Source organism: Mustela erminea, chromosome 10 (assembly GCF_009829155.1).
Source record: "Mustela erminea isolate mMusErm1 chromosome 10, mMusErm1.Pri, whole genome shotgun sequence".
Lineage (NCBI taxonomy): Eukaryota > Metazoa > Chordata > Mammalia > Carnivora > Mustelidae > Mustela > Mustela erminea.
This window is the reverse complement of record NC_045623.1, coordinates 24,941,671-24,965,523: the sequence shown is the minus strand read 5'-3', so window position 1 is coordinate 24,965,523 and position 23,853 is coordinate 24,941,671. Positions and strand designations below refer to the sequence as shown.

The following is a 23,853-nucleotide window of genomic DNA, read 5'->3' as shown; positions in this document are numbered from 1 at the left end:
ATGCACCATCTTACTTTTCTGACAATCTAATCTGCAAGTTGTAACACTACAAAAAAGTCACCCAAACTTCAGGATTTTTTTTTCATATTCTTATATTAAGACAAGAGCAAATCAAAAAAAATGTAATAGTCTGTACACTATACATAGACTCAAGTAGTAACTGATGCCTCTTAGTGTTAAGGCATTGCAATACTTCACTCATTCAACAAATGTCTATTAAGTGTCTATTAGGTTCCAGGTCCTGTGCTAGGAAAAAAAAAAAAACAAGCAAAAAAGTAAAAGACTACTTGTCTTGTTAAGGTGGTGTCATTACTACAGCAAACCTCTCCTGTACAGGTAAATGTCCAAAAGGTATCAAAAATGATCCAGACCATTACTGTTTCAATTTTACTAGTTGCACATTTGTAAGCCCTCCTACTCACAGAAACTTTACGTGATTCGGAGCATTGCTTGGAGCATTCCAATAGACTTTAATTTTTGTTTTCTTGGATGAACTTGTGTGACTCACAGCATATCCCTGAAGTAAAATAGAAAAGAAAGACCATTCAGCCACTCAATATTTGAGCATGGCTGGAACTACTATCATTTTGCAAAGTAATCTATCACTGTGTGATGCTAACACCCTGGTAAAGACAGTTTCATTCAGAAGAGGGACTCAGGAACTCAACAAATACATGTCGGCTAATGGACACCAGACTGGCAGCCAGCTCTGTGAATAAAGTAGAGTCGATGGAAATTTAAGAACTGCAGAGGGTTATGAACACTGGGTACACTAATGTTATATAGAGCCTGCTCCTTATTTCATTTATACTATAAATTTATATTCCTTCCATTAATTGATACAAAGAGAATGCAGAAAAGTCATCAAAGGAAAAAATTCCTGCCTCCACATACATATATTATATTTTAGGGATTCCTTTCCCTTGAACAATCTCATTTCCCACTTTCATTCACCTGGAAAATTCCTACTCATTCTTTGAGGCCGGATGTGGAGACTACCTCCTCCCAAGAGCTCTCTCTCAATTTCCTGCAGCCTGTGTGTGACTTTCCCTGCCTCGCTTCCTACCTATCCTGTGCATTTCTAAGCTAAGTCTGACGTGTTCTCCTTGTGTATCTGTCCTATACCCTTACGTTCTACTTTTGTATCATACATCCTATATTCGTATGTTCTCCCTAAGTGTAATGCTCTGAGCTCTTCAAAGAACAAGAATAAGTCTTGCTCATCACCATATCTCTTTGCACCAGAACAGTTCCTGGCATAATAAATGCTTATTAAATGAAGGAATGAATGACAAAAATTAGACCTCTGTTCCACTCTAGAATTCTATCTTCAATACTAACACCCTTTATAACCAATATAGTAAGAGTCAATACTACATAAAATATCAAAACTCTTCAAGCTAATGCCTTTTCTAGGACGCTGATGTGTAAAAATATATTGCAGATAGGAAAATGAGAAAGAAAGCTTGATCAGTGTGAATCTGTTTAGATGTCTGCAACACATGGGTAATGTCATTGTGTGTCTTACAACCACCATGCTGTAGTGAAAAGAACCTCGGAAAACCGACAGATTTCAAACATAACACAAACCTGTACATCTTCACAGGTCAGAAGCTGTGACACTTGACTGTCAATCAATGTGAAGGAGCCAATAGGAGGGCCACTCAAATCCTCAGCAGCCCGTGCTTCTAAAAGAAAGCCTCTAAATGGTTGTCCTGACAAGGTAACTGAGAAACAAATGAAAAGATAGTTCAAGAGTCTTAGCAACATCCCTCACAAGGAAACTGTTCAGAGGAGGCACTCACAATTTGAATCTGGCATACATATACAAAACTGCACCAGGTGAGAAAATGGTACAAACTATCCTCCAGACGAAGAAGTTCTAAACTGTGTTCCACTGGACATTCACTCTGTGAGATGTCAATAGCCACTCTAAAGGCAGGGGAAGGAGTGGTAGGTGACAGTCAGGGAGCGGTCCACGGGGCCAAACTGGTTTGAAAAATGCTGACTGAAAGTAAATACTTGTCTCTTTACTGAAAGCTTGCAAAGCCTTTCACATCCTACATGTAAGACAAAACTCTCCAAAGTATGATATATAATACGTAGAGGGTTCCAAACTTATTTTTCCATACACTCTTTTTGTCAGAGTTTGTTAATATTTCGCATTTCTAGAATTGCAGAAAATAGTTTGTAAAACACTGCTATAGACACACCTTTAAGTCAGCCTACATTTATTTCACCAGAATAATTAGAAAAACAGAAGAGTTTACACTGTACCAAGAAGAGTAAGGGTTTATTACCCTTAAACCAGACAAAAGAAAATTTATTTTCCTCTTCTTCTGAGTCAATAGCACTGTTAAAAAAGATCTATTAACCTATGATAAAAACATACTTAAAACCTTCTCTGACTGGGGACGAGATATACCACTTACGTAATATAGTCATCGGTAGTAGTTAAACACAAAATGAGTATGAGACAGTGGTATCTTATAGAAAGTATGAGACGGTGGCATCTTACAGAAAACAGGTGAACAGATTTAAATGAACCTGTATAAATCCCTCAGTAATACAGATTTGATGTACAGGAAAAGAGTGAAACTCAAAACGCAAATAGTTCATCCCAGCACAGTACCTTCAATCTGATCTCCTGGTCTGAATGTCACTTGACTCACTGAAATGTTGTGAATAGGATCCGGGCGTGCCGTGTGGCCATGTTCAGGAACCATTCCATGGCATGACCTTCCTACTTCTCCAGTGGGATAATTAGCCACAGAACTAATGAGCAGCACAAACACGAAGGTACCAAGGGTAAATCCAAGAACTGCCATCTCAAAAAGAAGATTAAAAGCACATTATTTTCATACATAATTAAAATATAAAGCTTTCATACCACAGAATAGTAATTGTAGATGGCTGCTTGCTTTCAACAGACAGCTAACCATATTTTCAGAAGTATGTAATAAAAAGAATAATATGTGAAGTGTGACCTGGATTTGCATCTTGGCTCTACCAATGACCAGTTATGAGACCTTAACCAAATCACGTTTATGCCTCCACTTGCTTACCTGAAAAATTAGGAAACTAATACCCTCCTCTCAAGTTGATTTAATAAAATGAAGATACAAAGAAATAAAGACACAACCCAAAGTCTGACAAAGATAATTAATGTTAGCTTTGGTTAGCATGATTTGTAATAATAAACCAGTCTACTAAAAGCAAAAGGTTCTATCCTACTTTATCCTAGGAAGCTTGAAGAATAAGTAAGAAATGTTTCTTCAGATTTAAATACCGTCACCTAAATAGGTCTCTGATATGACTTCTCCCAATTTCCCATTAAATTAATCATGACAAGGTGGATGATTTAATTTGCTATACTGAAAACTGAGGATAACAGAGAACCAACTGCAAGAAACAGTATTTCTATTACCCACAGCCAGGGTACTTCTGAATTAAGAAACACAATGGTCAGTCCAAGCAATATTCTTCTCCGCCTCTTACCATCTACCTAAACAGAAAACCAGCTACTTTATGTCAGTCCCACCCTCTTGTGGCCTACAGCAATCACTTTACTTCGTTCATATATTCAGAACCTTCTAATCGCTGCACATAACAAGGCTAGAGAAAGATGGCAGGGACATGTTACATAGCCGTCAAGAAAAGTCAACTGTGGAGAGGCTACAAATGGGCAGAATCCACGAAGCAGCTCATTCTCCTCCACAGAGATGGAAAGGGACAAAATAAAAGCACCCTTAGAATCACTAGAGTACATTACTCTTTCCTCATCACGTAAATTACAAACCCCATACTGAACCAGCACTAAACTAAGGAATTCCTGCTGGACACCAGAAATTATGGTGGGGCCTACATATTTCAACCAGCCCTGCACTTTCCACCAGTTGCTATCAAGCAGATAGCATAGGATCCAATGGTACCACATACTCCTCTATCTTTTCTCAAACATCAAATCTAGGTAGAGTTTTTCCCATTTAAGGATGAACAAAAAGAATAAATAAACAAATCAAAAGCATCTGAAAAAAAAATGTGTAACATAAGAGAAGCACAAAATTTCTCTAGAGTCATAAGAAAAAGGTAAATTTGGAAATGGTTAATTACTATAGGAAACAATATTTTGGAATTAACTGTCTTAAACATATACAGTAACCTATATCACTTCTCAATGAAACTGGGAGCAAAAAGAAAAGGAGTACTAAAGAATGGAGTGGTACGGGAATTTTTCTATTCAAAGATGACATTCGTGTGCTTTTGTCAGGGGCAGACCTGCTTTGAGGACCAGGCAAGATCTGCTGGAGAGAATCAAGGTCACAGTTTTAACCAAGTGAACTTAGCCAAATTATCATGAAGATTAAATGCAGTAATGCGCCACTCGACTAAAGGATGGTATAGGGGAAAAGTCAGCCCAGTTTAGCAAATAATTACTTGGCACTGACTTCCTGTCCGGTGAAAGCAGAAACAAGACATGATTTCCAGTCTCTGCTATGCACTGTGCAGCTGAATGACGTCAATACAGTTACTTAATCTCTGTCTCAGCGTCTTCATTTGTGAAATATAATAAATGAACCAGAATAAATTCAGGATCATCTTCATGCCTAACATTATGGTTTTAAGAAAGTCAAGGGTGGGGGCGTGCCTGGATGGCTCAATCGGTTAAAGGTCTGCTTTTGGCTCAGGTCCTGATCCCAGGGTGCTGGGATGGAGCCCTGCCTCTCTGCTCTGTAGGAAGTCGCTTCTCCCTCTCCCTCTCTGTGATCTCTGTCACTCTCACTTTCTCTCAAATAAATAACACATTTTAAAAAATAATAAAAATTTAAAAATTAAAAAAATAATAAAAAAAGAAAGAGAGCCAATTAGGAAAGGATCTCAGGAATGATCAAAGCAAGATGTGTAAACTGGGAAAGAGAAGTGACCAAGGCCCACCCCCTGTCAATCATGAGGAAAATGTAACAAACAAGGTGAGGGAGGGAAGTAAACCAGCAATTTCTCTGTCCTTGGTTAGATGCTGACCCTTTAGGGTGAAGCTCTATTTGCATGACAATGGTTACTGATGATTTTCCAGTTAATGATTTAAGAAACAGCCTTTTTTCAAATACTTTCATTAGCCAACTTATGCCAACTGACTGCACAGTTATGAAAGAGAATAAGGAGTTATTCATGAGACATTTAAGTTAAAATTATGTAATATGGATAATGAACTGTATTATATTCATTTATGAGGTCTTCAAGCACTGAAAAACTCAACCAATTTTGTATGATTCTTTAAAGTTTTTATCTTCACATTTGACAGTGGATTCGACGGTGAGTACAATATAGAAAAGAAAAGTATCATAATATGCATTTTGTCATCCCAGGACAAAGATAGACTGATTAGTTTAAAAAATTAAAAGAGAATCTATTCTGATTCTCTAACTGAAATATTCCCAAACGTGATATTTACATAGTTTTCCTTCCTGCCAGAAAAACAGGCATTTAGTAATAATGGATGCTAACTGCTTATACCATGTTCTACACACATCCCACACAAAGATAAAACCTCAAAACAAATGTACCCTTTTTTATTTAAATACCAAATTCTTGCACTTGCATGAATATTTAATTAGTATTGTGATTGTGGACCACAGAGGCAAGTGATAATGAATCAAGACAGTATATTTAATTAAAGCAAAGATAAAATTCAGACAAAATAAGAAGAATCCAATTGGAAAACATTTAGGTTAAGAAATTCATTAGAATAAGGAGTCTGTTAAGAATTTTTTTTTTAATTAGTAATTTAATGTCTTTTTATTGTGTCAATCCAAGAACATTTGAGGAAAAGAAGAAGTGGAGGAAAGCACATCTTTTAAAAACATGTCAGATGATGAAGCTAGCAAATAACTAATCAAGTCTAGTTGTACTGCAATCAAGCTCTAGCTCTCATTGTTAGTCATTCATTTTAAATTAAGGCATCAAAAAGTTCAAAAATTAACATGCACACAAAAATTGCAGGAACTCAGCCCAGTAACACCCAGTCTACATTACCAAGATATGAATATAAGCACACAGGGAGAGTCTTTTTTTTTTTTTAAGATTTCATTTATTTATTTGACAGAGATCACGAGTAGGCAGAGAGGCAGGCAGAGAGAAAGGGACAGAGAAGAAGGCTCCCTGCTGAGTGGAAAGTAGCCGCATTAACCCACTGAGCCACCCAGGTGCCCACACAGTGAGAGTCTTAAAGCATAGCTATGAGGTAACAAGGTTTTCTTAATTACGGGAAATGAGTTGTTTAAAAACAAAAAACAAAACAAGACAAAAAAAAAAAAAACTTAACCAGAAGGGTTCACTATAAAATATTTAAATAATTTAGAAAAGGTTGGATTGAGGTTTATTTGTTCTTTGTGTTTTCGTTTTTGTTTTTGCTACATGCAGTGAATTTATGTAATTTTCTACCATACCCAGGTAAGAAAAATAAGAAATATTTTTACATTATGACCCAACAAACATTTCAAGAGACATTATTTACCTTTACCTCTTGGGATAAATTCCTACATTTTCTATTCCTTACTTTGTTTTTGTTTTTTTTTTTTAATGTTGATTTTATCTATCCTACTGAATCATTATTGTACAACCTGTCAATGGGTCTTAACCTGCAGTTTGAAAAATGCTACTTTAGAGCATATACAGACCATTAAGTTTCAGCCTTGAATCAAGCTCTAAATTAGGAGTATTGAGAATTTCAGTAGGAGAGTTCTTAGAACCGAAGAAAAATAAGCCAAGCAACAGGGAGGACTTTGGAGATGGGAGATGTATTTATTCGATAAAAATGTCTTATTCTCTCTTATTCCATTTGTGAACCTAAACAGAAACTAATAAGCATTCTCACAGTGACCTTCTGCATGAGAAAAAAAATATATTTTTAATTAATCACAACAAAAACACGGCAATCCCTGAAACATCTAAACACTTTCAGAATTTCCATCAACTGCATTCCACAGTGTTCAAAGAAAACAACTTCTCACTCAATATAGTTTTCATTTTATTTTATTACTAGAATTACAGTGGCATTATTTTCTTTTCCTTTGTTGTAAGTGTAAAATATCTCAATTAATTTCTAAGTTAAACATGCTTTCACTTTTAGGCTTTGGGCCTAGAAACAGAACCACCATTTATAATATTCCTTCTCTTGGAAAATGGAATTAAAATTCCAAGCTGAATTGGAAATTAATTTGGGACTCAGCACACTTGTAACATCAGCATTTTGTGCAGGATCTAGGGTAAACCAGATAGGCCTGTGACCAAAAACCTAGAGGGCCTAGGGCTAGAGGTGGAAAGAGGTAGAAATAGAGTGGCAGAGTTAGATGGAAAAGAATTTCAGAAAAATAGGTCAAGGGGCACCTGGGTGGCTCAGTGGGTTAAAGCCTCTGCCTTCAGTTCAGGTCACGATCTCAGGGTCCTGGGATTGAGCCCCTCAATGGGCTCTCTGCTCAGCAGGGAGCCTGCTTCCCTCTCTCTCTCTGCCTGCCTCTCTGCCTACTTGTGATCTCTGTCAAATAAATAAATAAAATCTTTAAAAGAAATAAAATTTAGGGGCGCCTGGGTGGCTCAGGGGGTTAAAGCCTCTGCCTTCAGCTCAGGTCATGATCTCTGAGTCCTGGAATCGAGCCCCACATCGGGCTCTCTGCTCAGCAGGGAGCCTGCTTCCTCCTCTCTCTGCCTGCCTCTCTGCCTACTTGTAATCTGTCTGTCAAATAAATAAATAAAATCTTTCAAAAATTTAAAAAAAAAGAAATAAATAAAATTTAAAAAATAAAAAACAAACACAAAAACAAAGAACAAAACACTGAGTCCACTCTAGGAGTCTAAAAAGCAATGTAGAGATCTGTCATACAACTAAAGCTCCTGAGAGAATGGACATTAAAACAACTAGCTTGATGCCTAAAAACATCAAGATGTCAATAAATGGTAACTGCCATTATTTATTATCACTATTAAAGTTCCTTATCACCAGTATGTGCTAATTTCCTCCAAACACTGTTGTGGTTAGACAAGTGAGATTTTCATATATTTCTTTCATCTGCATTTAATTTGTTCAAGCCTTCTGAAATATTTCAGAAAATGTGCTCCTCTTCTTTCCAGCAATTTGCTTTATCTTCACAGAAAGTTCTACATCAAAAATTGGCTTTGAAAGTAGAATCTCAAATTATAGAGAAAATGAAAAATAGGTCAAGTATTGCCACTTCCTCAGATAAAAATGTTTCAGACTCCATTTGCACAGCAGGAGCAAAGAGAAAGAAAAGATTTTTTTTTTAATTAACAATTGGAGTTATGACATTTTCAGAAATGGTTCTAAAAAACAAAGAGGCACCAAAATTGGCACACTGAACACCAATCTGAGATCTGTCAGGTCTCACAACTTAACATGGTTGAAAAGCATTCTGAAAAAGAATTTCGAGTTTAAGTAAAAGTAAAGGAAAGGTAGAGGAAAACCACTAAAGAAAAAGTAGTGGGGAACTCTACAATCTAATCCTGATTCCCCTAATCACAGCATCCTCAGCAAGCAATGTTTTCATCTTCCTTATTCATCTCTGAAAAAAAGGCTGGAAGCAAAAATCTTATTACATGATAGAGAGCTTTCATCTGGATCGTTCCACATGGCCCTCTCAATAACCCTCAAAACAAAATTAGGTACAATTTTGGTGGAATGGCACCTTCTCTAAAGATGCGAAACCAAAAGATGAAACAAAAGCAAATGCCATTAATCTATCATTTAAATACTATTTAGGGCACCTGGGTGGCTCAGTGGGTTAAGCCTCTGCCTTCGGCTCAGGTCATGATCTCAGGGTCCTGGGATTGAGTCCCGAGTCAGGCTCCCTGCTCAGCAGGGAGACTGCTTCCCTCTTTCTCTCTCTCTGCCTGCCTCTCTGTCTACTTGTGATCTCTCTCTATCAAATAAATAAATAAAATCTTTAAAAGTAATAATAATAATAAATAAATGATACTATTTATTGAATTCATTCTACTCATCACAGTAGGTGCTTCACAGACATGAACTCTAATCCTTGGAAAAAAACAAACAAAGGTTTTTTTGGGTTTGGGGGGAGGAGTCTGGTTGGTTTGTTTGCTCTTTTGCTATGTGGACACTGAAGCTCATGTAGTTTATAAAAACTATGGTCTAAGATCACACAGGAGCAGAATAGAAAAAATTGTATTTCATTGTAGATATCTAGAGGTACAAGGAGAAAATAAGAAGAGCTAACAATTACCAAGGGCTTACAACATGTCAGACATCATGTCAACGATTTGGCATGTACTCCTCAAAACAATCCAGGAAAGTGTGAGGGGTGTAACTGTTGCCACTGTAAACCAGGGCACTGATTAAGACATTTATCAGAAGCACAGCAAATGAATGGTGAAAAGTATAGTCTCTGATCTGACTTCAGAGGTTTTAACCAATAAGCCATCCATAACTTCAGATCAGACCCTTAACGTTGACATAGTAATTGTAAACAAGGCATTATGGAGGAAAAGGGGCTCCGAGGGTACACAATTTGAACAGGAGCAATAAAAGAACTAAAGGTGGAAAAAAAAAAAAAGTGGGCATGGACTTTTGGGGGCTGTTAAAGGATAGTCTACCTAGATCTGAGGTCAAATGTTAGAAATAGTTATTGTAAAAACATTGTAATTAAGTCTGGTTCCTCTTTATGCCTCATACGTGAACATATTCATTCCCAAGACTTTTAACCTTTCCTCTATGTTTCTCTGCCAGCTCATCATCACTTCCCTAGCCTCAGTTTTCATCCGTACAATATCTCCCAATTCTCCAACTGCCCCACCCCACATCTCCATAATGCTTTCATTCAAATTTCCAGTTCTATACAGATCTCTGTTTGGATGACAATAAGCTTAATTTGTCTGCAATGAAATTCATCATTTTTTCCTCCAGACTAGCTCTTACAACCGACTTCCCTATTCTAATGGTGGCCTGTCGACACATTACTGGTCAGCAATACTCGAAACCCTGAATTCTCAAGACTTGAGCCCAAACACTCTTTCAGACCCCAGTTTCCAAACCAGTTCTGCAGATTCTTCCACTAGCCTTCTACCTGTCCCTTTTGCATCTCTCTTCGGCTTTCCATTCTATTACATCTGTCTGTTACTTTCCGTTCCATCATCACTCCAGGCACAAAGCCTTCATAACTTGTCACCAAAATGAATGAAACACTCTCAACTGGCCTCTGTTTCGTTATCTCCATTCTAATCTGTCCTACACACCAGCACAAGATCATCTTCCTAAAATATAATTCTCATCATATCACCCTTCTCCCCAGAAACCTTCATCTGCCCCCCAGGAATAATTAAATTCAGGACAAAAACTTTAGACATTTAATGTTTTGTACTATTCAGCCCAACCCCATTTTAAGGATTTTTTTTCTCCCATGCTCTAGTGACAATATACCATTTGTACTAACTTCCAGAATAAGCACCACTCTTTCTTTCTACCCATGTTCTGCCTTCTAACTGGGACCTCCATTATTTCATGCATCAAATTCCTATCTACGTAAAAACAGACTTAGGGTAAATGGGAAAAAACAAGATACAAAAATCTCTGTACACTATGCTTTTTATGTAAAAAAAAAAAAATTTTATTCCCTGTCATTTCATGGAAAATGCAAAAGACTGCTAATATCCAGAATAAGCAAGAATGTAGAAAAATGAGCACACTCATACACAGTGAAGAGTGTTAAGTGGCACAGTATTTTGGAAGAAATTTGACAGAATCCTACTAAACGAAAATATGTTTAATCTCTGACTTAAGAATTTCACTTCTAGGAATTTATCCTACAGAAAAATTTGCACAGTTACACAAAAATTATATTTGTAATAACAAAAATCTAAGACAATTTGGGTGGTTACAAAATAAACTAGAATACTGTATACTCACTCACTTAGAAGAATGAAATAGAATAGTCAAGGTCAGGGGTACCTGGGTAGCTCACTCGGTTAAGTGTCAGCCTTAGGCTAAGGTCATGGGATCCAGCCCCATATGGGGCTCCTTGCTCAGCAGGAAGCCTGCTTTTCCCTCTCCCTCTGCCTGCCACTCCGCCTATTTGTGCTCTCTCTTTCTCTGTCAAATAAATAAATAAAAATAAACATAAATAAAAGGAAAAACATTTAAAAAAAAGAATAGTCAATGATAACAGCTAATAATTACTGAGTGCTTTACAGGAGCGAAGTATTCTTTTAGGTGCTCTGCAAGTATCAACTTGTTTCACAAAAACTCTAAAACAGGAGTCTACATATACTTAAGTGGAAACATGCTCATGCCACACTGAGGAATGAAAATAAACAGATTATGAAATGATACCTAGTATACTGAAAGAAATATTACTTAAAAGCTAAAGAGAAAAGGAAAAAAAACCAACTTTACTCCACACTTTCAACAGTTGTCAAGAGTGGTTACCCCCAGGAGAGTGTTTTCAACAGGGGAAGAGGAGTGGACTTCCTCTTTTTAATCCTCATTGTATTGTACCTATTTTTGAAAAGTATGTACTGTTTATAATATAAAAATGATTTAAAAATTTTAAAGCATGTAGTGCTTTATAATATAAGAAAAGACTTTATAACCACAAAATATGCATATATAAAGACTGTAAAGAAATGATAAAACTGTTAGCTTTTTTTCTTTTATCTATTTTCAAACATTCTATGCTACTTTCACAGCTTTTGTTTGTTTTCATTTTAGTAAGTAAAACCTCCTCCCCTCTTTCACAGTTTATTTCAAATGTCATCTACTACTGTATCCCATGGAACAGTGAACGTTATGGACATCAAAATCACACAGTTCAAATCCAGCAGGATTGGAATCCAGCGGCACCACCTTAGTGACTGTGGGTAAATTATTTAAACTCACCAGGTCTTAGTTTTCTCATTTTGTTAGAGAAAATACAACCAATACCAAGGTGCTTTGTGAAGATTAAGTAAGGCAATACGTATGAAACATCTAGCACAGTGCCCACCATAAACCAGGTTTTCCGTTGAACTCTCCTTCTTCATAGGAAACAAACAGGGTTGCTGGAAGGGAGAGGGATGGGGAATGGGGTAACCGGGTGATGGATATTAAGGAGGGGATGTGATGTAATGAGCCCTGGGGTGGTATAGAAGACTGATGAATCACTAACCTCTATCTGAAACCAATAAAACATTGTATATTAAATGAATTTAAGTAAAAATAAATTAAAAGAAAAAATAAATAAGGTCTTCGTTCCATGGAGTCTTGCCTAATTCTGTCCACCTTCTGTAACTGCTCTTTCTTCGGAACCTCCCGAAGCTTTGGTTTTGCTAATAAAAAACATTATCACACTTTCCCCAGCTGGTGACTTGTCTTATGGTCGGCTTGAGGATCCCCCTTCACACTGACTAGCAGACAACCCTGAAAACAGCTCTTGTACAGTGGGATTTCCAGAGAATGATATTACCCTAATGGAGAGCTGTGAAATAGAAGCTACGCTTGGCTAAAAGAGTCAGCATGTTGGCTTACTAAAGAACCTACCAGAACTCATCCCCTTAAACAAAACTATGATCTAAAATGTCTAGCTCATTATTTTCAACAAATCAATAAACCAAAATTTAGCCTCCACTTCTATATAGCACTCAAATCTTTCCACTTTAATTCAGAAGAAAAAGAATATATCTGAACTTAAAAGTTTAGCTTTGTAAAGAAATATCCCTGATAACACATTTACAAACTGAAAAATCTCCTTTGTCCCAAGGTAAGCACTGACAAGATTTAAAAAAAAAAAAAAAGAGGGGGCGGCAAAGGTCTTACCAGAGCCTTTCTGAAATTCCAAAGGCACACCAGGGGTAGGGGGTGAGGGGAGCTAAAGCTTCTAGATTAAAACGTACTTTAAAAAACAACAAAGCTCTAAGTAATCTGCATACAGGTAATTATGCCATTAGGTTTCATTATAAAAGAGAGCTCCCACAGTCTCCAATTTTTTAAAAAAGGAGAAACACACGTGCATGAATAAAGTCCATGCTTTTCAGGATCCCAAGCATGATTCTACTTATAATCACCCTTTTCTCGGGATTAAAGCTCGTTAGTCAAAGTCATGGGACATATTATTAACCTAACTCGTTTGTGAAAACTCATTAGCTCAATACAAGCTTCAGAACGCACTTGGTTAAAGCATTCATTCTGCATCGCCTACCGCCCCCATCATCACAGGGGCCTGCTCTCACTACTGCTGCCTTAGCTGGCTTCAATTTTTAAACGCTTTGCAAAGAGCTCTGACTTTAAGAGAACAGAAGGAGACGCTTACCTTGAGAGGCGAAGGCAGCCCAGCCAACTTCCGGTTTTGTTACAATTTGTATCTCCTTTCAGCAGCTGGGTGGAGCCAGTTTATCCAGTAACCAGAAGGCAACGTTTCCCAAGCTAAGCAGCAAAACTTGATTTGCAAGACCAGTACTAGTTTTTGGACTCCATTTCTGAGAATTAAGTATTCTGTTTTATACATTAGAGCACTTTGCCAAGTAATTGTTTCATTGAGAAAACTGTGTTTTTGCTTTTAACTACAAAACCACTCAGAAATAATATATCTAAATATTCTAAATAAAGACAAAGGAAACTAGCTGTGCTTAGGTAGGATAGGGTTGCCAAATTTGGCAAATTAAAATATTGGGCACCTGCTTAAACTCAATTTCAGATAGACAACCAATATAAATATTGTTTTTGCAGTATTTGAAATATAATTATACTAAAAAAATAATTGATTGTTTTTTCTAGCAACTCTAAGGCAGAACAGTAATTAGCAAACTATTTCAATTAACTACAAAAGGTGCAAAAGAATCAGACTGCATAGAACTGAAACCTTGGGAAATAAATGATACCATGCAAAAAAATTTACTTAGAAACTTAGGAATTCGCTTTTCATTTCTTTTTAAGCCTTTAATCTCTGTTTTGCACAAGATTTTTTTTTGCAAAAGAAAATGTTTAGGGCTAGGAAAAAACAATGTATCTGAAAATATTAAACATTCCACTGCGGCCTATGATTCACAGGTGCACACTGGAAAATAAATGATGTCATATACATTCTGGCCTGTGATCCTTGGTTAGCAATCACCACTAAATTCTCTAAAACCATTTTAAAAGGAGAGAAGAGAGAGGGAAGAACACCATCCGTTCAATAATTCTCCTTAAGAACTAATCACAATTAACAAAAACTCCTCTATAGGATTTTAGAGAGAGGCTTTAAAAAAAGATGCCAGAGAGCTGGTTTTCTCTCCTAAAGCTGTGTGAAATGTGAGCGGATTGAAACTAAATCAGTAGAGCTTCGGTCTTTCTGTATAAAGCCTCAGGTGATGATAGAGCTTTCTGCAGTTATAATTAAACCTTTTCCAGAAATGGTCCCCAGTGGACACTTGGCATGCCAAAAGCATGATTTAAAAAAAAAAAAAAAAAAAAAAACCTATAAGACAAATAATTCTTAGAATATATTACTGTAATTTTTCATCCTAAAGCACTCTTAACAGCTTAAATGGATGAACATGTGGGCAGGGGGTGTGGAAGAGAGGCAAATCAGGAAAGACTCTTAACTATAGAGAACTAAAGGATTACCAGAGGGGAGGGAGATGGGCAAGGGGATGGGAGAAATAGGTGATGGGTAGTACGGAGGGCACTTGTGATAAGCACTTGGTCTTGTATGGAAGTGCTGAATCACTAAATCCTACACCTGAAATTAGTTTTACGCTGTATGTTAACTAACTGCAATTTAAATAAAAACTTGAAAGAAAAAATAAATAAATAGATAGATAGAGGAAAGGAGCCCGGTGGAAAGAACTGATTGGAGTGGCTTAGCTCTATCTAAAAGCACCCTTCTCCAGGCCTACCGTTTCCCCTGAAATCCCCAGCTGAAACTCCCCTTATCACTCCCTGCAAGATGTTCACCTCTACTGGGCTCTTCTTCATCAGCTACTTGTCAGCTGTCACTAAAGGAACCAAATTTAGTTAAGATGTTCAATGGAGCTTGGACTCTGAGAAGTTGATGCTACCCTATTAGATCCCATTCTCATGCCTCTAAATTTTCAGTTCTCAAATTTATCAGTCCAGACTCCTTTACAACTTTTAAAAATTACTCTGGACACCAAAGATATATTTGTTTATGTGGATGATATCTATCATTGAATGTATTAAAAATTAAAAGTGAGAAATATTTCAATACTTACAAATTCATTTTTAAGTGATAAAAATAAACCCATTACTCGTTAACATAATATTTTTTTTTCGCTACTGCTGTTATGATTGTTTGCCAAAAATAAGAATTTAGTGAGAGGAGTGTTGTTAAATTTTTGCAAATCTCTTCAGTGCCTGGCTTAACAGAGGACAGCTGGATTCTCACATCTTTTTCTATATTTGATCTGTTGCTATATCATATGACATATCACAGAGCCACTGGAAAACTCCAGTGTATATTCATGAGAGAATAAAAATGAATAAGGCAAATAAAGTATAGCAAGAATAAGAATTAGCATTTACTGAGCACTCATTCTGACCAAGGCACATGCACTATCCTAACTCTCACAAGAACCCTAAGTGAAAGGTATTATACTATTATAGATATTCTCCCACTGAGTGGTGAGGGCATGCAGAGCTAAGAAAATTGCCCAATATCAGGCAAAGAAAAGAAAGAGGTAAGATAGAGTCCTAAGCCACAGCTATTAACTTTCTACCCTGAACCTCGTTCTCAAAACTGAATGATGTCTGATGGACCAAACATAAACTTGCCTTTTCTATGATACTCAACATTTCCTAAAACATGGGATTCAAGTAGAACATCTCCAACTGATTGGACCCTGCCTTGACTCAGTAAGTCTCACACCCACCATCTAAAAAGAACCCATTCTCATGTGGCCTTTAATTTTGTCATCTTATCCAAATTTGTTGCCTCTTTAGCTCCACTGCCATCACTTGTCCTTGGTTTTTGTTACCTCAAGAGTAAAAATGAGGGGTTACAACCAGAAACTTATGTTCTCTAAGGTCTCCTACCAAATTGTGAAAGCAGGTTTCTGTTGGCCAAGGAGAGACACATAATGGGCCAGAAAAAGACTAGATTGTTTTAGAGTGACAGGTTGCTTAAAAGAAAGAAAGAAAGAAAGAAAGAAAGAAAGAAAGAAAGAAAGAAAGAAAGAAAGAAAGAAAGAAAGAAAGAAAGAGACATCACAATCATTCAACAGCTATTTTATCAAGCACCTACTATATGGCAGATACTGTGCTAGGCACTACCCTATATTTGTACAAAGTGGCTCTATGTCTAATATATTGTGATTTCTCAGGTGGATACAAAAGAAAGAACAAAAAAAAGAGAGGCAGCGGGGAGGAGAGGAAGGAAGGAAGGAAAGATGGAAGAAAGGGAGGAAAGAAGGAAGGGAGGGAGGAAAAGGAAAGGAAATGAAGAAATCCAGGGGCATAATTACCTGATGAACCCATGTTCCTATAGATATGCCGTTCTCATTGTTTTCCAGATGTCTTTGGCTTAAGAATCTTGAGATAGACAGATTATCCTGAATTATCTATGTATGCTCTAACTGCAATCATGAGTGTCCTTAAAAGAAGAGGCTGAAGGGGTGCCTGGGTGGCTCAGTCTTTTGAGCATCTATCATTTTGGCTCAGATCATGATCTTATGGGTCTTGGGATCAGGCTCTGCGCTCAGCAGGGAGTTTGCTTGAAGATTCTCTCCCTCTTCTCCTCCCCGCCACTCCCATGTTCATTCTGTCTCTAAAATAAATAAACAACATCTTAAATAAATAAAAAATAGAGAAAGGAAGGAAGGAAGGAAAAAAGAAAGAAAGAGGGAGGCTGAGGGAGATTACACACAAAAGAAGACAGTGTGACCATGGAGGTAAGCACGGGAGTAATGCAGCCACAATAACGCCACCAGCCGCTGGACACTGAAGAGACAAGGGAGATTCTCACCTAGAGCCTCTGTAGGAAGTGGTTCTGCCAGCGCCTTGGCTTTGGCCCAGTGCTAGTGATTTTGAACTTCTGGCCCCCAGAACTATAAGAGAATAAATATCAGTTGTTTTAGCCACCAAGTTTGTGGTCATTTGTTACAGAGCTGCAGGAAACTTCATCAATCGCCTTTATGCTCAAGAAAAACCTAGAGATGACTTTCAGCTTTTTGTCTCTTTCATATTTTATAGTTCAGAGTTTTCCAGTTTGGAGACACAACCCATCTGTTAGTCAAATATAAAATCTTTAGTGGGAGGGGCGCCAGCTGGCTCAGTCGGAAGAGCACGTGACTCTTGATCTCAGGGTCATGAGGCTGAGGCCCACATTGGGGGTAGAGATTACTTAACATAAACAAACTTTTTTTTTTTTTAAGATTTTATTTATTTATTTGACAGGCAGAGATTACAAGTAGGCAGAGAGGCAGTCAGAGAGAGGAGGAAGCAGGCTCCCTGCTGAGCAGAGAGCCGGATGTGGGGCTTGATCCCAGGACCCTGGGATCATGACCTGAGCAGAAGGCAGAGGCTTTAACCCACTGAGCCACCCAGGCGTCCCAACATAAACAAACTTTTTAAAAACCTATGTAAAGTCTTTAGGGAGTAACCAATCAGAAAAAATGTTAATAAAATAACAGAAAAACATTAGAACACATTGTAAGGCTAAATAAATGTGTTTCATGGATCTATTCAGATTATATCTGTGAGTAGATATGTCCTGGTTTGTGCATTTCTATTTCTTCCTGTGGGCAGCAGCCCAAATGTTGAAACCAACTGCTTTTAATATCTCCTCAAGTCAATTATCCAGTTCCTCCTTTCTCAGCACTCACATACAGGCCTTCCTACTTACTGATTCTGAGCAGGGAAACGTGGGGCTCTGGAACTGGATTACCCAGGACTGAAGATCAGCTCCATCAATGAACTTTGTGATCTAGACCTCTCCAGACCTATCTTCTCACCATGAAATGAAGATCACAATATACTACATTGTTGTGAGGATTAAAGATAACATATGTCAAGTGCTTAGTTCAATGTCTAAACATAAAATTGTTCAATAAAATGGGCGCACTATGATTACCTATGCTCGAATTCTCTGGAACTAATCTCTCCCACTTGTTCTCTCATGACCCCCATGAAGCCTGCTGACAACAGTCCAACATTACATTAATCTTCCTAAAATACCGCTTTTATCAGTAATGTTCTGTGACTTACCAGGGCTTGTGGAGTTAAAGCCATACTCTTCCTGACATTTAAAGCACTCCACCGTGTGGCCACACGTACTACATTCTCCTTGCTTTCCCACCAGGTATTTCTGACTCAATCACTCCGTGAAACACAAAGTCCCATTCTCATCTTTCCACATTTGCTAATGCTGTTCTCTTACCACCTATCTTTCCACATATTAAATGACATACATTCTTCAAGGGTTAGCAAAAGTCCCACTTCATCTATGAAACCTTTCTGATAATCAGAACTAATATTGGTTCTTCCATTATAAATTGACTATAGGGCCAAGTAAAATGATTCTCTGGGTCAAGTAAATATTCTCTGGGTCTGACCCACTTTGGCTGAAACATCAGTTCTGCTGTTTAATAACTGTTAACTTCAGGCAAGTAACTTATTAACCCCCCTACTCTCACTTTCTTCATTTGCATAAAGAAGATAAGGGTACGGAGGTAGGGTTATTGTTATGTTTTCATGAGATAATATCTCACTACCTATAATGTCTTGGATTAGAGTGAGGAAAAACATATTATATAAAAAATGCTATTCCCACACGCAAGCAGTCATCATCAATTGTAATACTTTTTACTACTAAGCTGGACATAATTTCAGATCCTTCTCAATACACTATATTAAGTACTCAGTACCAATGGATGAAAACTATACTATAAGCAATCGCTGGGATAGGGACTAGGCCATTGCTTTTAATAACTCAAAAAATCGATGTTAAATATAAGATCTCACTTTAATTGAAGTAACAGAAAGATAAGATACTAGAAAGTCCCTGCTTCTGTTTTACCCCTTTTCAAACTTGACTTGAATTTCAGTTCCTTTTTTTTTTTTTTTTTTAAGATTCTTTGTATTTATTTGAGAGACAGAGCACGAGCAGTGGGCAGATTGAGGAGAAAGGGAGAAGCAGACTCCACTTAGCAGGGAGCCCGGTGCAGGGCTTGATCCCAGGACCCTGAGATCATGATCTAAACTGAAGGAAGACACTTAACCAACTGAGCCAAAAGGCACCCCTTGAATTTCAGTTCATTTTAAGACCAATTTATTGATGATAATGAAAGCATGGCAGACATTCTTTGTCCTCTTTAATTACTTTATCTTCTTTTGTAACATTTTAATTTAGTACAAGACAATACTAATACTCTGTAATTACATGCCAGAGATGGCAACACTGATCAAAGTAAAATGTTAAAAGTTTGATTCAGCTTTACCAAATCATTAATAAAATCTCTGTTGATCATGTAGAGACATGATATAAAGTTAAAAGTCTTGGTAATTATAATCAGTGGCTTCTTTTTTTTTAATTAAGATTTTATTTATTTACTTGACAGACAGAGATCACAAATAGGCAGAGAGGCAGGCAGAGAGCAGAGAGCCCAATGCGGGGCTCGATCCCAGGATGCTGGGATCATGACCTGAGCCAAAGGCAGAGGCTTTAACCCAGTGAGCCACCCAGGTGCCCCATAATCAGTGGCTTCTAATATTTTCTCTTTTTTTTTTTTAAGGATTTTATTTATTTATATGACAGAGGGAGAGAGATCACAAGTAAGTAGAGCAGCAGGCAGAGAGGAGGGGAAGCAGGCTCCCCACTGAGCAGAGAGCCCGATGTGGGGCTCAATCCCAGGACCCTGAGATCATGACCTGGGCTTAGGCAGAACTTAACCCACTGAGCCACCCAGGCATCCCTGCTTCTAATATTTTCTATCAGTTAGAAGTTATACTACATTCAAATTTTTACCATATCTGTTATTAAATCAATTAAAGCAAATTAGAAAAGAAACTAAAAAAGAATCAAGAAAAGGAAGAATATAACATTTATTTAGTAACAATCTGGTTCTACGCAGTAATAACCTAGGTTTTTTATTTTTAAATTTCCCAAGTTTTAACAATGAACTAATAGTATGATTTGCTGCAGAATTTTGTTTTAGCAACTCTTGGGCTATAGGACTTTTTAAATGCCATTCATTTATAAGATGGGTTAAGTTTTATTGTGTTAAGTCAGTGTCTTTAACATATACAAATGTAATGTAGTTTAGGGGCATCTGGGTAGCTCAGTTAGTTAAGCGGCTGACTCTTGATTTCAGTTCCGGTCACCATCTCAGAGTCCTGGGACTGAGCCCCAAGTCCAGCTAGGTGCTCAGTGCGGAGTCAGCTTGCGGATTCTGCTTCTCCCTCTGCCACTCCTCCTGCTCACACTCATGCATGAGCACCCTCTCTCTCTCTCTCTCTCAAATAAATAAAACCTTTTTTTAAAATAAACAAACAAATAATAAATAAATAAATATTCTTGGGGATTATTAATAAATAATAAATGGATTCTTGGGGCCCTCTCAGACAGACCGGATCAGACCCCGGAGAAAAGCCCAGAATTCTGCTCTTAAACGAGCACCTGATGATTCTCAAGAACCCAAGAGTTGCTGTCTTGGAGTCTTTATTGGTGGAATTATATCTTGGCTCTAGGCCAGTGGTTCTTGGGTTTTAGTGTTTATCAGCATCTCCTGGTAAATTCCTTAAACACAGATTACTAAGTCCCACCTCCAGAGTTTCCGATTCAGGAAGACAGGTGAGCCTGAAAAATGCTGATGTTGTTGTCTGTGGACTACACTTCTAGAACCCTTGCAACAAACTTTTTTAAACAGGCTCCTTAAAAGTAGAATATAAGCACATCTGATTAAAAACTGTGGCCCCTTCCTTGGTTAGTAAAATTCTAAGATAACATGGTTAACTCATTTAAGATAACACATTTTCTCTCGAGTTTTCTATCTCCCAACACAGCTAGAATTTCCCCTTCAGGGAAGCATCTCTTTCTAACGATTTTCTGCTGAGCAAATCAGGTCCACCCTCCCTTGCTGAAGGTCAACCGATTTTGGATTTGAATCATGTCTACGAAATATCTTCCCAGCAACACCCAGACTAATATTTAGTTGAACAACTGGGGATTACAGCTTAGCAAAGCTGACATACAGAACTGACCACCACACTACTGTATCTGAAATAGAGTTCCTGGGGAACCTGGGTGGCTCAGTCGGTTAAGCACCCAACTCTTGGTTGGCTCGGGTCATGCTCTCAGGGTCAGGCATTGGGCTTTGCATCCAGTGGGGAGTCCGCTCCAGATTCTCTCTCTCCCTCTCCCTTTGACCCTCTCTCCCACCCACTCTCTCTCTCTCTAAAACTAAATAAATAAGTCTTTAAAATAAGAATTTCTTTAATTCTCTATCCCCCTTATTCTATGTTCTTCACAGAACTTATCACGACCTGACATTTTATATATATAAAAATATATATAAATATATACATTTTTCACTATAATAAATATATATACATATATTTATGCTTCTCTATTTATATAATGGCTGTCTCATCTGCTAAAATGTAAGGTCCATCAGGGAAAGAATCTTGTTTTTGGGGAGGGTAACTCTTACGCTCAAAGAATCTAATATTGGGACACAGTGTTTTCTTCTGCTGTGTTGTTATTATGATCAATGTTAATATACATACATCTTGGGTCACTTTTCTAATTTTTAATTTTTAAAAGTAAATTTTTTAATCTAGTTTTTCTGTTAATATATTCAAGTCAGGTTCCTAGAGGTATAATTCTACAAGGAATAATATTTTCCCTTTTTAGCATGGAGTTCTGTGGTTTCTGACAAACACATTCCATCAATCATGTAACCATCACAATCAAGACATAGAGCATTTCCATCACCTCAAAAAGTTCCTTTGTGACCCACTGTAGTTAACCCTTGCCTCACCACCTACCCTGAAAACCACTTATATTAGTTTTGTAGAACTGCCAAACAAAGTACCCGAAACTGGGTGGCTTAAATGACAGAAAGTCATTGTTTGGAGGCTAGAGATTTGAAATCAAGGTGTTAGCACAGGTTTCTTCTAAGGGCTGTGAGGGAAGGATCTGTTCCATATGTCCCTCCTTGACGTGTATGTGGCTGTCTTCTCCCTGTGTCTCATTTATATGACACCCTCTGTGTATGTCTCTGTACCTAGATTTCCCCATTTTATAAAGACACTGGTCATACTGAAGTATGCGTATACCCCCTGAACCTCTCCCTGTAGAACTTAAGGTGTCCATCTGGAAGGCAAAAAAGCTTTCCAGCCCCCAGGGGATTCGCTGGGACTGAGGGGCTGTCACAGCAGCTGGCCAGGGCTTCCCTATTCATGTTCTAGGTTAGCAGCTATGATAGATCAGTAACAGTAAGTCGTGGGAGATCTGTACATATTTTCTGTTATCTCCTAGCTCTGAGCGACAGGACTGCGCTTATTATCAGACTAGCTTTGCATTAAAGCGGGTGACCTGTTGGAGAATCAGCCCAGTCATCCTGCTCGTTACCAAATACTGCCAAGTTAATCAATAGATCTAAATATGCAGCTGCACATGAACTTTGAGTATCTGAAGGCACAAAGTAAACATGCAGAAATTTCCGGGAGAGCCACTAGACCAGGCTGAAGAATATAAGCAGGAGGTGAGGCCAGACGCTTGGTTCCTAGACCAGTTTTCAAAGCATGAGTACAACTCTAGTTGTATTAGTTGCATTATTCACTTCGCTCCACGTTCTGTTTTTTCCCTACTTAATTACGGTTTTATGCACATCTTATTAATCATTAACTTTGCTTTTTCCACTCCAACTTCCTGCAACTTCCTGCTCACCCACTGATTGTAGAAACCTAAAGGGGACCAAACAGTAACATTTGTCTTGAATTATCTGACATACCTAATCGTACCAGGTCCCAAATGGCTCCTCATTGTCTGAAAGAATGCACATCTCCAAACTGTTTCAAGTCACCCTCCCTGAAGGTTTCAAGAAACACTGCACCCTCCTCTCACAAACTCATTTCCTTCCCCAAACATATATAATCTGTCCCTAGGCTCAACATAAGCAAGGCAGCTTTGGGAATAATCCCCTGCCTTCTTGCTGGGCTGCCTTTCTTTTTTCTTTTTTCTTTTTTTTCTTTTTTTAAGATTTTTTTATTTATTTACTTGAGAGAGAGAGCAGCAGAGGGAGAGGGAGAAGCAGACTCCCCACGGAGCAAGGAGCATGATGCAGGGCTCTATCTGTAAGGTTTTACAGGTGAGATAAACACAACACCAGGCGAAGTGGGTGCAAGGCAAGATTTATTAAAGACACTCTCCCATGAAGTTTCAGGGCTCAGGAGAAGGGGAGCCAGGAAAGTTGCTCTGGGAGGAGGTGGGCACCCTCAGGCGAGGTTCCCCAGACTCTGGAAAGCAGAGTGGGGGAAGTCGCACTGGGAGGGAGTTGGCGGGACTCTTTTATTTGTTTCCTGCATAGGTATGGGGTTACCTATGGAGGCGTGACCTGGGCATACATCCTTTTGGCGGGAGAGTCAAGGGTGAAGGAAAGCAGGGGAGGAGGCTGGAAGACGGCCGACCTGCGGTCATTTCTATTGTTCCTCCTGCACTCCCAGAGCCCGCCGACCTAACATTATCCCAGGACCCTGAGACCATGACCTCAGAGGAAGGCAGACACTTAACTGACTGAGCCACCAAGGCACCTAGGGCTGCTTCTTTTGTTTCAAAACCGGTGTCTCAGACAGGCTTTACTGAGCGTCGGGTAACAACACGGTGCTTCAATTAAAATGTAAGCCTTCTCCACCTC

General features: G+C 38.2%; 1 protein-coding gene across 2 annotated transcripts in view; it reads right to left on the bottom strand.

The window, feature by feature from the left end:
- FRRS1 (ferric chelate reductase 1) overlaps positions 1-23,853 on the bottom strand; it is a 72,975-nt gene that overhangs the window by 33,730 nt on the left and 15,392 nt on the right. The window contains exons 1-4 of one of the 2 annotated variants that reach the window (XM_032302452.1): positions 13,311-13,369; positions 2,633-2,828; positions 1,591-1,727; positions 423-517 (exon numbers count right to left, since the gene is read on the bottom strand). In XM_032302452.1, the coding sequence (XP_032158343.1) occupies positions 423-517; positions 1,591-1,727; positions 2,633-2,828 (428 nt within the window). In that variant the 5' untranslated portion in view covers positions 13,311-13,369. Of the gene's footprint in view, positions 1-422; positions 518-1,590; positions 1,728-2,632; positions 2,829-13,310; positions 13,370-23,853 lie in introns of those variants that run through there. The other variant, XM_032302453.1, reaches the window with a different exon arrangement.